Genomic DNA, 13,974 nt, shown 5'->3' on the forward strand with positions numbered 1-13,974 from the left:
ATTCTTCTCACCCCTCCCAGCATATCTGTACAGTGAAAAGAGAAACAAGTAGAAGCAAAGTTCACAGCCTTGTGAATATTCCTGTCGACGAGAGCAAAGTGGCAACGTGTCCCACGAGCCTGCTCCGAAGTAAACCCTCCTGCCCTGCCATTTCCCATGCACAGCGACCGAGGACCTTAAGAGAAAAGCTGCTTTTGGACCGATTATCACTTGCTCTTAGCTAAAGCATGGAAATCTCTACTCTCGCAACATACCATTGCCTTGCTTTTGTCTGGTATTTTTTTGTCACCTATTCAATCACTCACGTAAGAACAGGAGAGCGGCCATCTGAAGTGTTCCTTTATGGTGGGCAGTGGAAATATTTGACAGTCCTCAATCTGGTAAGCAAATCGTGTTGTACAGTGATACCAATATGTCTGTTTGTTTGTCTGCCATCTGTGCCTCAAGACATATGCAGCTGGTATATTTGCTGCTGTTAAACTGCTTCCTTTAACGGTTTATACCCCAAAGGAAACTAAGTAGGGATCCATGCTTGTGCTGTGAAATGTATTTACAGGTTTTATGCAGAAAGAATATTGGCTGGCGAGCTGCTTGGCTTTCAGAAACTACTCTGAAGCTAGCTGCCTCCTTGTAAAAGAGACAAGCTGTCAGTGAGGAGAGGGACAGAAAGGTAAGGTATGTCCAGCCAGGACACGTGCAAGTTTGATGCATGTTATCTAACCCTTAGTTCAATAGTCATTATAATGCTGCTTGGCTTTTTACTTCAATTTTTTAATAGGCTTTCATGTCCTTTAAATTACAGAAAAGGTAAAACAAAGCATAGCACGGTGCTAATTTAGCCATTCAGAGTACATGCTTAGTTTGACAACCAGTTGAGAACATGAGGGAAAGAAATTCCAACCTGCAGAGAGAGGTGCTTGTAGCATTATTACTGTGTTTTAACAGTGCTATCAACTGCTGTGTTTCCTAAAAGTACACAGAAAAATGTAGACCATAATGTGGTCTGGTTCTCCTAATACGCTAATGTTTCACAAGATAGAAATCCAAATGAAAGCACGTGAGGTACCCTGGGGAGAAGGGTTGTTCACAGTCCAAGTGATTCATCAGTGACTCATGGCAGTGGTGGCAGTGGGGTGGAAAGACCAAGCGTGTGGAGAGGGTTCCTACAAGAGGCAAATTTCAGGGACGCTTGCTAATCTGATGGATGACCGCAGGGACCTCCGTAGCCTTTTGTCCATTCTGTGTGACCATCAGTTAAATATCAGTGGGAGGTCTCGCCCGGGGTATGTTTGTCTCTACTTTTACTCTTCAGAAGGAGACACCCCATGGTGGAGTTCAATGGAAGCCTGAAGGCTCTCCAGCTCCAAGTGGGGCCTTTGGAGACCCCCCAGGGGGTTGGGATATTTGGGTCCCTTCCAACCTCAACTACTGTGTGACTCCATGAAATATTTGCAACCAAGAGGCAGTGAATTGCACAGGAAGTGGCTACAACAGCCCGGGCTTCAGGGAGCCACAGCGCCCTTTTCAGTGGCCAAGCCAGCTGTGGAAGGATGAGGGCACGTATATCACTGCAGTCAGAATGGCATATGTATGGTTTGTTGCTATGTTGTCTTTGTATCAGTACCTCTAGGCTTTTTGTGATGTTTTAAAAATTAATTTTTTTGAAATGCCAGTGATCAAATGGTCAGGATTCAACAACCTCAAAGATACTCAGCTCATCCTGCTGGAACATATGTCAGTAGACTAAAACACCACCAGCCAAGTCCCAGGCAAGGGCACACGTGTGTGTGTGTGCCCAGCTGCTCTCCTTGTTTTTTGGGGGAAAGCTGGCCCATTAAAGTATCAGCCATACTTTCAGGCAAAACAGCATATCCACCCCCATCTCCTGGCACCATTATAATGAGATCTATCACCCAGTATATGACACAGCTCTAAAGCATGGGATCAAGAGGAGAAAGCAAGTAACCCATCTCCCAGTATTTTGGGATGCAGAAATACTCATTGGAATTATCATCCAGTTTCCCTTGGTGACCAGCAGTGGATGATCAGGGAAAGGCTGCACAAGACCAGAGCATGTATAAGCGTAAAATGAACTTTCCATGGCTACCCTCACACTGGCATACCGACTTACCCAGCCAGAACATAAATCCAGGCCAAGGTAGCTAATACCCATTCAAAGCCTTCCCTTCAGCTATCTAAAGGAAAAATATACCTGTTTATACTTCTGATACCTTCCCTATCCTGTGGCAGTAAGTGCCACAAGGCAAGTGTGCCTTGTGTGAAAGAGCAGTTCATTTTGTTGGTGTAAATCTGCTTCCTGACAACTGAATTGGATGCCTCTTTACTTCTGTGTTATAATTTAATTGTCTGTCCCCATTCACTTTTCTTTGCCACTCATTAGAGACCTCTACCAGATTTTCCCCTTGGTTATTCTTTTCTGCAAGCTGGGAAGTCCGAGCCTTTTTCATCTCTCTTCACAAAGGGCTGCTTCGTTCATTAAAACATCCTTGTCACCCTTTGCGGTAGTTTTTCTAGCTTCAGGAAGGGGTAAGGAGGGCAGGCTGCAGTGGTTGAGCTATGAGCACAGCATGGATTTATACAGTGGCCTAAAGGTGTTTCTTTGCCTGTTTATTTCTTCTTAACAATTCTTAACTCTCTATTTGATTTTTTTGATTACTGGTGAGCAAGGAGCCGGCAATTTGAGAGAGCTATCCACAGTGAGTCCAACATTTCTTTCCTGGATGGTGATAGTTAATTTAGAACTCACTGACCCACTGTTGAAAAATATATAATTGAAGTTGCTTTTTTTTCTGAAATGCATTACATTGCATTTACCAACACTGATTTTGACTTGCTATTTGATCTCTCAGGCACTCAGTATCCTGAGATTCTTTGGCAATTTTGCAGTCAAGCTTTGCTTTGACAGGGAAAAAAAAGAAAGATTTACAAAGCTTTACCACCTCAGTGTTTGCTCCCTTCCCCAGCTCATTTACAGATCTACTGAACAGCTCAGGTCTCATTAAATCTCTATGAGCGGGGGCCCTTGCTCCACTTCTCCAGTCCTTTGTCTCCCATCTTTTAACCACTTATTGATCCGATCCCAATGCTAAAACGGAGCTGTCAGCCAACGGTGAGATGGTTTGGGCTGAAGATGTTGCCTGTCTCTCAAACAGAAAATGTGGCAATGGGGCAGAGTGTGCAAAATTACTCTGTCATGACCAGTAGTCCTTCTTCTACAGAGATGTGGGTTTTTTTCAAGAAAGGATTACTAAAAAGAGAAAGGGGCCTGGGGAGAGAAATGCCCTCATCCCCACCTCTCCCCTTGATCTGGACAGCATTTGTTGGTATCTCCAGGTGGCAAAAGTTTCCTGAGCGTCTGTGTAAGAGAGGAAGAGTGTGAGAAGACAATATGGCCCAGGGGGCTGTGGAGCTCCCTGTGGGGCTCTACAGGACCTAGAAGAGTCGTCCCATGGTTTGGCATTAAACCACTCCCTGTTGCTGCTGAGGAACATCAAGGAACAAGAAGAGGTGGCTGTCAACCACAGACGTCCATCAGGTGCACACCCAATGCATTACATTTCTGCGCCTTTGGAATTACTCCCAGGACACACCTCGGGGTGCCGGGAGGCGCAGTCCCGGGGAAGAAGAGCAGGCAAAAGCTTCCCGCTGGGCTGTGCTGGTTCAGTAGAGCCGCCGCGCTGGGCAGGGCTGGGCTGTGCCTTGGAGGCTTCCCCAGAGCCAGGCACGCGGAGTGCTTGTCCAGCTCTTCTGCCTGTCTCCTGCCAGGCTACGATTGCCCGGCTTCTGGCACCGGCTGGCTGAATCGCTTGGAAATTTTCCCCCAAAAATTCCTCTTAGCTCTTTGGAATTGCATTTAAAAATTTCCTTCTGTGGAAAGCTCCTGTGGCCGGCTCACTCTGATCCGAAATGGAAATACTGGGAAACGTGACATTTTCCAGGGATGGAAATGCAGCTTGACTCCTTGCTCTGCTGGCAGGGTGCTGGAAGAATTTCTTCTAGATATGACCTTCTTTTAGCACCTCATTCAATTCCTCGCTAGTCATGCGGCTCTCCCAAGAGAGCTACAGCTCTGACGTTACTTCAGATTCATTTATCTGGTTAATCAAGATTCAGAGAGGAAATATTTTTGTAGGGGAAAAAAAAAAGATAAGTGGTTTTTATATCAAAGGAGTTCATTGACCGATTATTGAACAAGCAGAAATGACAGATAAAACCAGTTTTGTATTCATTTGTCTGTGACACAAAACAGTACAAGCTGAATCATTCATTGCCTGAAATATCCGAGCTCATAAAAATCTGCTCACTGCTGTAAATCTATTAGTAAATCATTGCATAATGAGCACACTGCACCTTTAAAAACTATTAATTGAATTCCTGCCCCATTTTATTCCTTACACTTTTGTCTCTCATAACTGAAATACTTTTCAATTCTCCTGAAAGCTCTTTTTTATTTATTTCAAAATAGACCCAGTATTTAGTATACATATTTTCCAGGTTGCTATCATGTGAATGGATGTGTGTCTACACTAAATGTTGACTGTTATGTCTAATAGCCTACTCAGAATATTGGATTTATCCCCCCCTTAAGGGCAGAGCTCGGAGCCCAATTTATTTGTACTAGTTGGAGATTTCAATATACACATATGGCTAGATCTCATACGCAAAAGTAAATCATGTCAGGTTAGTTAAACAGAAACACCCCTTTGATCACTGCAGCAGATAAAAATTAAGGTTTGTCTTTGTCACTGTGACTCTCAGTTTGGAAAATCAATCTGGCCAAATTAAGCATTTCTACAGCACCTAGCACCATGGAGCTCTGCAGGGTCTAGAGAAGAAAGCAGCATCTTTCCAACAGGGATAATCATATCCATATTCTCCTCTTTGGGATAATCGTTAGCTTTCTGAATGCTTCCAGTCTTCCTTCTGTTCGTGTGGGAATACTTTAGGGGATCCTCTTTATTTACAGCCAGCAGATTTATATTCCATCAGCGGCTGCAATGGATTTGTGAGCACCAGCACTGCTGTTTGGGAAATTCACAGGACATCTGGAATAACTTGATGTTTTCGTGTCAATTTTTTTTTTTTTTTTTTTAATGTCAACATTTTCCCATTAGTGAAGGGCTGTGGGATTTGAATGCACCTTTCTTACAGGAATAAGCCTGGAAGAGCACGGGTTCAGAGCTCTGACTCGAATCTACCGGTAGTGCACCCTGCCAGACTGAGCGTTACTAGGGATGGTTCTGGCTAGGTTCAGTTTTCTGGCTTGAAAATTACTTGTATATTCTTCCATTGCTCCTGGAAATACAGGGTGATCACAAACTGACTGAAACCCCTTTGAACCCACAGGGACAGACAAGGGCAGAGCTATGAGCAGCGCAAAAAAAGCTCCTGAGACTGAGTTCAAACTTCTTCAGGAGTTGTTCTTCTCCATGTTCAGCCCCAGAAATGGGTCAGGTTACAGATTCAGATAAGCATTTTCCATACGGAAGATAACATTGTCCTCCCCTGCATGTGACAGAATATTTACCAGGCTGAGAATGTGGCTGTTTTGGGACTGTTTCTTTTCAGAAATGTTTGTTTTAGTTAATTTTGAAGGGGGGGGGGGAAGAAGCAGCCTATCCCTGTCCCATGATTAATGTAAGGCTGACCATGAACCAGATAATAATAGCCCCATCCTCTGGGAACCAGGCCTCTCCCTAATTGCTTTATTGGCAATTAGTCACCATGTGTCACCAGACTGTCACCACCCTCATGTTCATTTTTCATGCTTTTTACAGAAAGTTACTGCTGACTCTAGAGGGTGTAACAAGAGCTTCTGTTTATTACCAGGCTTTTCTTAGCTCTTCAAGGACTTGGTTTTGGTGTCCTGGTGAGGCCAAGGACTGGGGCAGACGTTTGGGTTGAACATGCGCTTGGGTCTAAGTATGCTGTGCCCCAGTACAGACTTTTCTGAACTAGACCCGTGACTTGGAGGCCTGAATCCCTACTGACTGAAATTGTGCTTGCAGTTACAGAGGCTAATTGTGATAATGGGGAGAGAGAGAGAAAAAAACCCACATTTAGAAGAGCTGGTTTGGGTGCCTCAGAATTGAACAAAACCATATGTGGGTTCTGATGAAGCTGCTTGGGGTTTTTTTATGTAAAAATGTGGCTGTTCACCCCATGCTCGAGAGGAAACATGGGGCTTTGCAGCTGAACTGGGTAGTGCAAGACCTCCAATACCTCATCCTGGGTGACCCTGGGCCAGTCACCCGGCCTGCGTCAGCACCTCCCTACCTCCACCGCTGTGGGTCTGCGTAGGGAGGGGGGACACTCCACCAGTGGCACCTGGCTGGAGTCTACTGTGGCGGCCATCTGGACTGTGGAAAAGGTAGGGAAGGAAGGATATATCTTTTCCCTTTGCTGAGAAGCCACAAAATGGATGGGGATGGTTGCGGATAACTGCAAGGATACTTTGGTCATGCAAACTATGGTCATTTTGCTCCCCAGGAAGAGTCAGTTTCTGCAAACTCAAGCGTGCAGAAACGTTTGTTTGACAACAGGCATGGTGAAATCATAGTGCCCTCCTTCCCTCAGATATTTTGATAATAAAGGCATTTCTGATGGAAAACCATTGCACTAATTCTGTCTCCACCCAAGCACTACCCGTCTCAGTTCCTTCAGAAACTGATGAAGTAACCAGCCACAACTTCAGACACTTTGCTCTAAATAAATATCTGATTCAGAGTAAGATCATGGTAAAAGAGATCTCATCCTGAAGGATGTAACACAGCCTCTTTCCATTTAAGCATCACTAGCTGGTCCAGCATTTGCAGCAGGCTGCATTTCCCATGTTGCATCACTCTGGGACAACCTAGCCTTAAAAAGAAGAGGCCACCCCATGAGTTGACAGAACTGAACTAGACTCAGTGCTAAATGCAAGGTAACGGGAGAAGTATTTTTCTGCAAGGCTCTGCCTTTGTGTGTCTGACAAATCTGGTTCAGCTTGATCCACTGTGTAGCGCTAGGAGAGAAAACGAATTAATCAGAAAAGCAACATTGGCTTAAACTACAATATTGTGACAATTTCATACACAATTTGCGGAATTCTGTTTTGTCACTGCGCACTTACCTAATTTTTTACCAAATCCTCCCCAAACAACCCCACCCCACCCTCATTACTTGTAAATGATTTAGAGAAAGAAAAAAGAAACCAAACCAAAACACAACCCACCCACCCCCAACTCCAAAATGCATTCGTTACAGATAGTTTAACTTATTCAGTTTTAGTTAGTGAAGTCTGGAGCTCTGCTTCTAAGCACGTGAAATCCTTTCCCGAATCCTTCTGAGTTCAGCAAAAGATACTCTGTTTTTGGTAACTTCTGCACCTAATTCTCATGTTAGAGCATTTTGAGCTACTTGGCACTGAGATCAGCTGCACCGTGAGTCCCAGGAAAGAACGCCCTGTGTCAGCTAAATGGTGGAGAAGCTATCTAGAAATTAGTTTACAGGAAACATTTCCTGGCATGTTTTGCTCTCTCTTGCTCCTGCTCACATACATTGAACGTAACAATTAACATAGGAAGTGTGAAGGAGCTGGCTTTCAACATGTCCTTCCACCTCTCCCATCTGAATCACATCACACATCTTTGTTTAGTCTATTAAACGAGATACTGTTAAAGTTATCTCCCTGAACAACTTTATTTAATCAGTTTTGGTTAGTAAAAAAGATTTAGCCAACAGCTATTTCCCTCACGCGGGCTTGCAGCTCACGAACAAAACAGCTCCCTGAAGAGCAAGAACAGAGTTCATTGAGGAACGTGCTAATGAAAGCTGGATGAGTTTCCCTCATTAGATGTAATTACTTTAGGTTTTGCAGGCTGTCTTCTATGGGGTGTCCTTCCTGGCTGATGTGTTGAGACTAATTAAGAAACTGCGATGTGCTAAGAGAGTAATTTCCAGCAGAGACCTTCTTTTCAGTGTCCTGGCTTTCCCAATGTCCACAGTAAGTAACCTCTGTATGTAAAAATAATGTTTGCATAAATGATTAGGCGTGTATAGCATAACATGCACATATATAAAACAGATAAGAACTGTAGGCTTTCTTTTACCATTCAAAAATGGATTTGGAGCATTTAGAAGAAGAAACAGAGCTGAGCCTGTCGTGGTTGAATGCAAAGCACAAACTTTAGGGTTGCTGTCCCCGAGCAAACACAGATTGACCCCAAAGAGTGAATGAGGTGTAACCTCTCTGTTAAGCTCACAGTCCAAATAGCTGTGGATTTATCGACTTAGGGCATTTCTCTAAAGGGCAGCACAGGCCGGGAGGACATGAGAGGGTACCTAAGAAGCAGCAAAATCTCACATCTTCTCTGACTCCAGTGTGGCTTTAAATAAACGCTGGAGAGAAACAGATCCACAGGACAATAATTATGGTCACAGCCTACGTCAGATTCACCACGGATCACCTACTCTCTCACAGACAATGCTGTGTATTGAAATGCTGTTTATCTGGTGCTGTGGGTTGGATGGGAACCGAAGGGTTAGTTATACATGTGGGTACCGCTCTATGTGAGTGAAGCCTGCAGCCACCTCTGAATCTCAAAGGGCTGAGAAGCGCTGCTTAAATCTGGTCCACAAGCAGCTCAGCCAGCTGGCTCACTAAAGAAGTCCTGCCAGGGATGGAGACAGAGAGACTGGTTAATTTATCTTCCGTGCACAGCAGTATTCACAATGCTGCTGTCATATCCCCCCTAGGCATCCTCGCTGTGCCTGCAGGACAGAGGCACAGGGTAGTCGTGTTATTCCAGCATCTCACACCCCTGATTTCCAACCCCAAGCACAAAGTGTGCTCAAATACAAAGCCAGGCCAAAAAAAAAAAAGTGCAAATCAGCTTCCAGGTATCAGTAACCAATACCAGGGTTCATTTCCTCCAGTTAAGTTTCTCCCACTGTAAATCCTCCTGTGTTGGGAAAAAAATGGATGCCCACAGTGCAGCTTGCACCTGCAGTTTAGGAATTAGGCTTATGAATTGTGAAGATAAGGGTAAGTTTTATGTGAACTGTCTTACCAAGATCTGTTTTTACTTTGTTACTGAGCAGAACAAATGCTGTGGCTTGACAGCTGATCCCTCGAGGAGAACTTCTGGACCATCAAAAGATCCCATCTGCAAAGAAAGAAAGAAAGAAAAAAAAAATTAAAGCTATGCTAGTATTCCACAGAAAATGTCAGTGTTGGCAGTTTATAAAGGAGGTTTCTCTCACAGTATCAACACAGAGCACTGCACCTCAGAGTAAATTCCTTTCTTTATGTTGTAACGTGTGATATATGAGTTTATCTGGCAATATCACCATTTTTCATGTAGGAGATGTTTTGCCTTCTCAGAAATGAAAGCACTAGCCAAATCCTGTCAATTATGTTTGTCTTTCATTTTGTATTTTGGTTCCAGTTTGTGTCTCTATCCTTTTGGACACTGTATGCCTACGATCGAGAGCTGCTTTACCCCAAAAGCCTTGATGGAGTCATCCCGCTCTGGTTAAATCACGCTGTGGTGAGTAAGAAACACCCCTGCCTCTTGCAGAGAAGAGAGTCTTTGCAACGTGTGTCCCACCGCTGCATTGTGTTGCTCCACAAGAGTTTCACGGCTTCTTCTTTCTCACCTCCTCCTTCCTACTTATCTGAATCTGATGTTAAGCTGTACGCAGCAAACAGATGCATGTGCTTGAAGTTGCCTCAAGATGCCTTCTAGCACACAAGGAATGTCAGTGAATTGGTCAAACCTCTGAAGTCAATGAAATGATGTGTAGTCATAAGGGAAAAAAAAAAAATCTCAGTTATTGTAGCTCAAAAAATAAATTGTTTCTGCAAACAGAAGTCTATGAAATACAAAATGGCTGGGAGATAACAAAGCAGTTCTTAATTTTTAAAAAAGGTGAAAGAACCAAAGAACATCTGACAGCTCTACAGCTAACAAGCTAATGTGTGCACAGCTTTGAATAGCTGAATTGCAATGATTGTTTACAGATTTTCTATAAATACTTTCCAGATTTCTCCTTCATTTGCTCTGGCTGTTTTTATGATGTGTTGAATAATCACATATTTCTCATCAGTCAAGTGTAAGGAGGCTGACAGTAACATGGAAACCGTGGGTGGATTGTAAGGTCAGGGAGGCCTCGTGGGGCTAATGGGAAGGGGGAGAGAAGGGAGAGGTTTAGCGCTAGACTGAATCAGAGAAGCCAAAAAGTATGAAATAATCGCACAGAAGACTCATTTCTCTCCAGACTTCGTTTCTTAAGTACAACGCTTTGCAACCCACTGCAGCAGTCCCCTGTGCGTGTTGAAGGTAAATGTGGGAGGCTTTGGGTTTCTGGCTGAGGAACCTTGCTAAAGGTTTTGAGCAGCCACTTGATTTAGACAGGCGTATTCAGATACATGTGCCTGGAATCCAAACACACATAGGCATGTCCGCATTACTGTTATCTGAGTGATAAACTGCAGCCATCGTGCACTTTTAACCTTATCACCTGCTCTCTGCCCACCAATTCATCTCCACTAGGGCCTTCACGCGGCTGTCCGAATCTCCGCACAGATGCAAACGGGCACCATTCTCTCTCAAAACCATTGCCCAACAAAAAGAAAGATTCCTTGTGTCCTCAGCATCACGCTGGTTTCAAGTCCGGGATTTGGTATGGGTGACTGGTCGAAGTTTAAAATCTTCATGGTAATGGAGGTGCTCGGGAAGGGGAGGGCACAGGGTGGAGCTGAGAGGAGATGGGCTTTGCTGCTTGTTTTAATCCCGGTGCACAGCTGAGAATTTGCCCTTTCCATTTCCACATTTGTTTACGACATGGGAAGGTTGAGAGGTGCTAGAACATACATTTTTATTTCATGTGCAAGAACTCTTTGCAGGAATCCCTCAAATGTATTCGTTATAACTTCTTTCTTACCCTACCTACATCTACATTTCATAACAGAGTCATTCTGACAACAACAAAAAAGCTTTTCCATTTCAGAAATGTCAAAAACAGGTGTTAAAAAAGGAAAAACAATTCTTCTTCAAAATTATTTTGACGAGAGAGAAACTTCACATAAAGCAAACCTCTATCACAACCTAGTATTTTATTTCTATAGCTCTTAATACACTGCAGACATCTTGTGTTTGACAGTTCCTGGGTGGGAAATTTTCCTTCCAGTCACTATTGAACATAAAGCATCTGCCACCAGTGTGGACTGATCCCTGCTGTTGACAATCCCTGCATTTTGGGACACCTTCCGACAGGTGCCTTCAGGCTTAGCTGAGGCATTGCTTTCTTCCAACCCAAGATATCCGATGGGAACACTAGGAAGATCCAGGGAGCTACTGACACTTCAAGGGACAATCTCCAAGTACTGATTGCTGAGCAGACACTTTTTCTTTGGGTTCATTTCCTTGCATGTTGCTATGCTTTATGGCTCTGAGATTACAGACGTTTCATGGCACATTGAGGCAGCATCTAGCTGGCTTTGGTGGAAAAAGACATCGGTGTATCAGTAGTAGACGTCAGTGCCATATCATTTGCAGTGGGAGTATTTTTTTTTTTAATCTCGGTCTATTTTAACATTGTAAATAGGGAAAGCATATGTTGTTATGTAACTGAAGAGTGAACCTAAAAAGTAATCTTGCAAAAACACTTCAGAATAGCAAGCTCCTTGAGTTCGTGGTGATACTGCAGCACCTTCCTTGCAAAAATGAACTAGCCATTTATTTTTCTCACATTTACTGCTCTTACAGCGGGAAAGTGTCGTTGCCAACCTGGTAGCCCAGAGTCATACAGAGAGCATTACATTTTAGGACTGGTTTTGCACTCTGAGCGGAAACATCTTCCGTTTTGCAGAGTGGCTAATGCAGAAAAGTATCTTGCTAATATTTGAAGGAAGCCAAATACTCCAGACTACCTGGGTTTCTCTCTTTGCCTTTCCACTGAGTTTAACCCGAGGGCTGCACCTCAGTTTCCACTTCTGCTTGCCTGGGATAATTTTGTTTTACCAGTTTTATACAAAGCTTTGAGCTTCATGGACGAAAAACCCCCCACCCTACTTATGTCTCAAGCACAATTATTTTATTTGAACAAGACTTTCGAAGTAGAAGATGGCTGAGACAAAGGATACGCTGGCCAATTCATCAAGTGAAATTGTTTATTTCTTTCCCAGTCATCTCTTTTCAAGCAACATCTGGATACTCTCCAGAAGGCGACTAACTGCTGGAGACAGCTTGGATTAAATCGTATGCATGTATTATTCAACTTAATGGCAGTATAGGGGAACACTACATTTTGAAGGGGCTGACAGAATTGAATGCTAAACAAAGAGGGGCAATGGTGGGTCAGAAGAGATCAGTCAAAAACATTTTCATCTGTAACAAAAGAAAAGATACACATCAACATTGACCAGATGTGTGCACAAAAATGGTAATGGTACAACTGCCTTTTGTAGAGGAGGTTTATATTTTCAGTCTGTAAGGCACACTTCTTGTAAGATGCACATTTTCTTGTAAAAAGCACAATTTTCTTTATTTTCAGGCTGCAGCTAAGTTTAGTTTAGCGATCTCTTTTCCTAATTTATTCTGTAGCTGTGTTACCCTCTCACCTTGACAAAAATCAGCATTTTAGTGTCCTAGGCACTTTACTGACACATAGTTATGAACTGTGCATGTTCTGAAGACCTTGTAAGCCAAATAACTAAGAATAAAAAAGGAGGGATGGTAAATGGAGGCACAGAAGAAAAATTACTTACCTGGCAGACTTTCAGCAAAGACGACAACAGACCCCACATGGCCTGAGCCTCTCAAGCTCATTTGCACTTCTCCCCAGTGTAGCGAAGTAGTGTCTGAATGTAAAAAGAAAATGCAAGGGAGTGAAAGAACAACCTGGGTGCATACAAGTAATTTTCCTTCATGAAGCAAGCCACTGCTGCCCTGACAGTAAGAATACCAGCAAGACTCGCCATGTCCCCTCTCATCTTGGAGCTTCTTGCTATCTACAAGCTGCTTGTGCTCTGCCTAGCTAAACCGTTACCTTCTCTAGCGTGAACACAACTACATCACCAGAAATGTTATTTCGGATCAGTATGATTTACTTACATCTGGAAAATAAGTTATATGAATACAAATTACTGTTACTCCTATGTGAGGGCATCTGTGTGAAGGATTATATCTTCTTACAGCTATTTTAGGAAGTTGCTGCAATACTAACCAACCAAGGGCGTGCAAAGTCAGTGCAAAGGAGCAGAACCCACTTGTCCAGGCCACTCTAACTGGACTCCTGCTCCAGGTGTGTACACAAGAAGCTCCTCAGGTTCATCTTTGACCATCTTAAACGATTCTCCTTGCAGCTGGCATTTAATGCTTAATTATTCTTGCATATTTACACAAGAGAGAAACATTTCCATTTGTTTGCATTTCACAGTATCTCAATTTTAAGCTGTCTGGCAACTATGGACATTCATAGGCTTCCAATTACATTCAGCTTTTGGCAAAGAAGAAGAATGTGTGTGTGAGGGATATGGCACATGAAATTAATCACCCCACACATTTAAGAGCAAAGATGCTTAGCTTTTCCCAGCACTACATATATATATATTTGAAGTTTCCATTTTTGTTGACATAAGCCCATTTCCTCAAGGAGAAAGTATGTGTTTCACAGACAAATGTTATGGCAGGGAATCCTCCCTGGCTGCTGCTACCCCGGCATGCACAGGTGCAGTCTCCATAACCCACCCCACGAAGGAACAGCTGGAGACAAATATTCCACAGCGAAGGATGTGTCACTTCAGTCTCAAGTCAGCTTCCAGCTGCAGTGCAACATCAGTTTCTTAGACTACATATCTAATGTCAGGGAGAAATGCAATTAAAATTCTGGCATTGACGCAGAGACAAAACATTTGCTAGTAAGCAATAGGATATTCAGCCAGGGCCTTATTTCCCAAAAAGCATGCGT

The 13,974-nt window shown here is 43.4% G+C and overlaps 1 protein-coding gene across 1 annotated transcript in view; it reads left to right on the forward strand.

Annotated features, from left to right (window-relative positions):
• Positions 1–227: 227 nt before the first annotated feature.
• The window catches only part of ADTRP (androgen dependent TFPI regulating protein), a 33,363-nt gene continuing 19,616 nt past the window's right edge, over positions 228–13,974 (forward strand). The window contains exons 1-3 of the mRNA XM_075706459.1: positions 228–380; positions 7,871–8,005; positions 9,450–9,551. Of these exons, the coding sequence (XP_075562574.1) occupies positions 228–380; positions 7,871–8,005; positions 9,450–9,551 (390 nt within the window). The remainder of the gene's footprint in view (positions 381–7,870; positions 8,006–9,449; positions 9,552–13,974) is intronic.

Source organism: Pelecanus crispus, chromosome 2, assembly GCF_030463565.1.
Source record: "Pelecanus crispus isolate bPelCri1 chromosome 2, bPelCri1.pri, whole genome shotgun sequence".
Classification (NCBI taxonomy): Eukaryota; Metazoa; Chordata; class Aves; order Pelecaniformes; family Pelecanidae; genus Pelecanus; species Pelecanus crispus.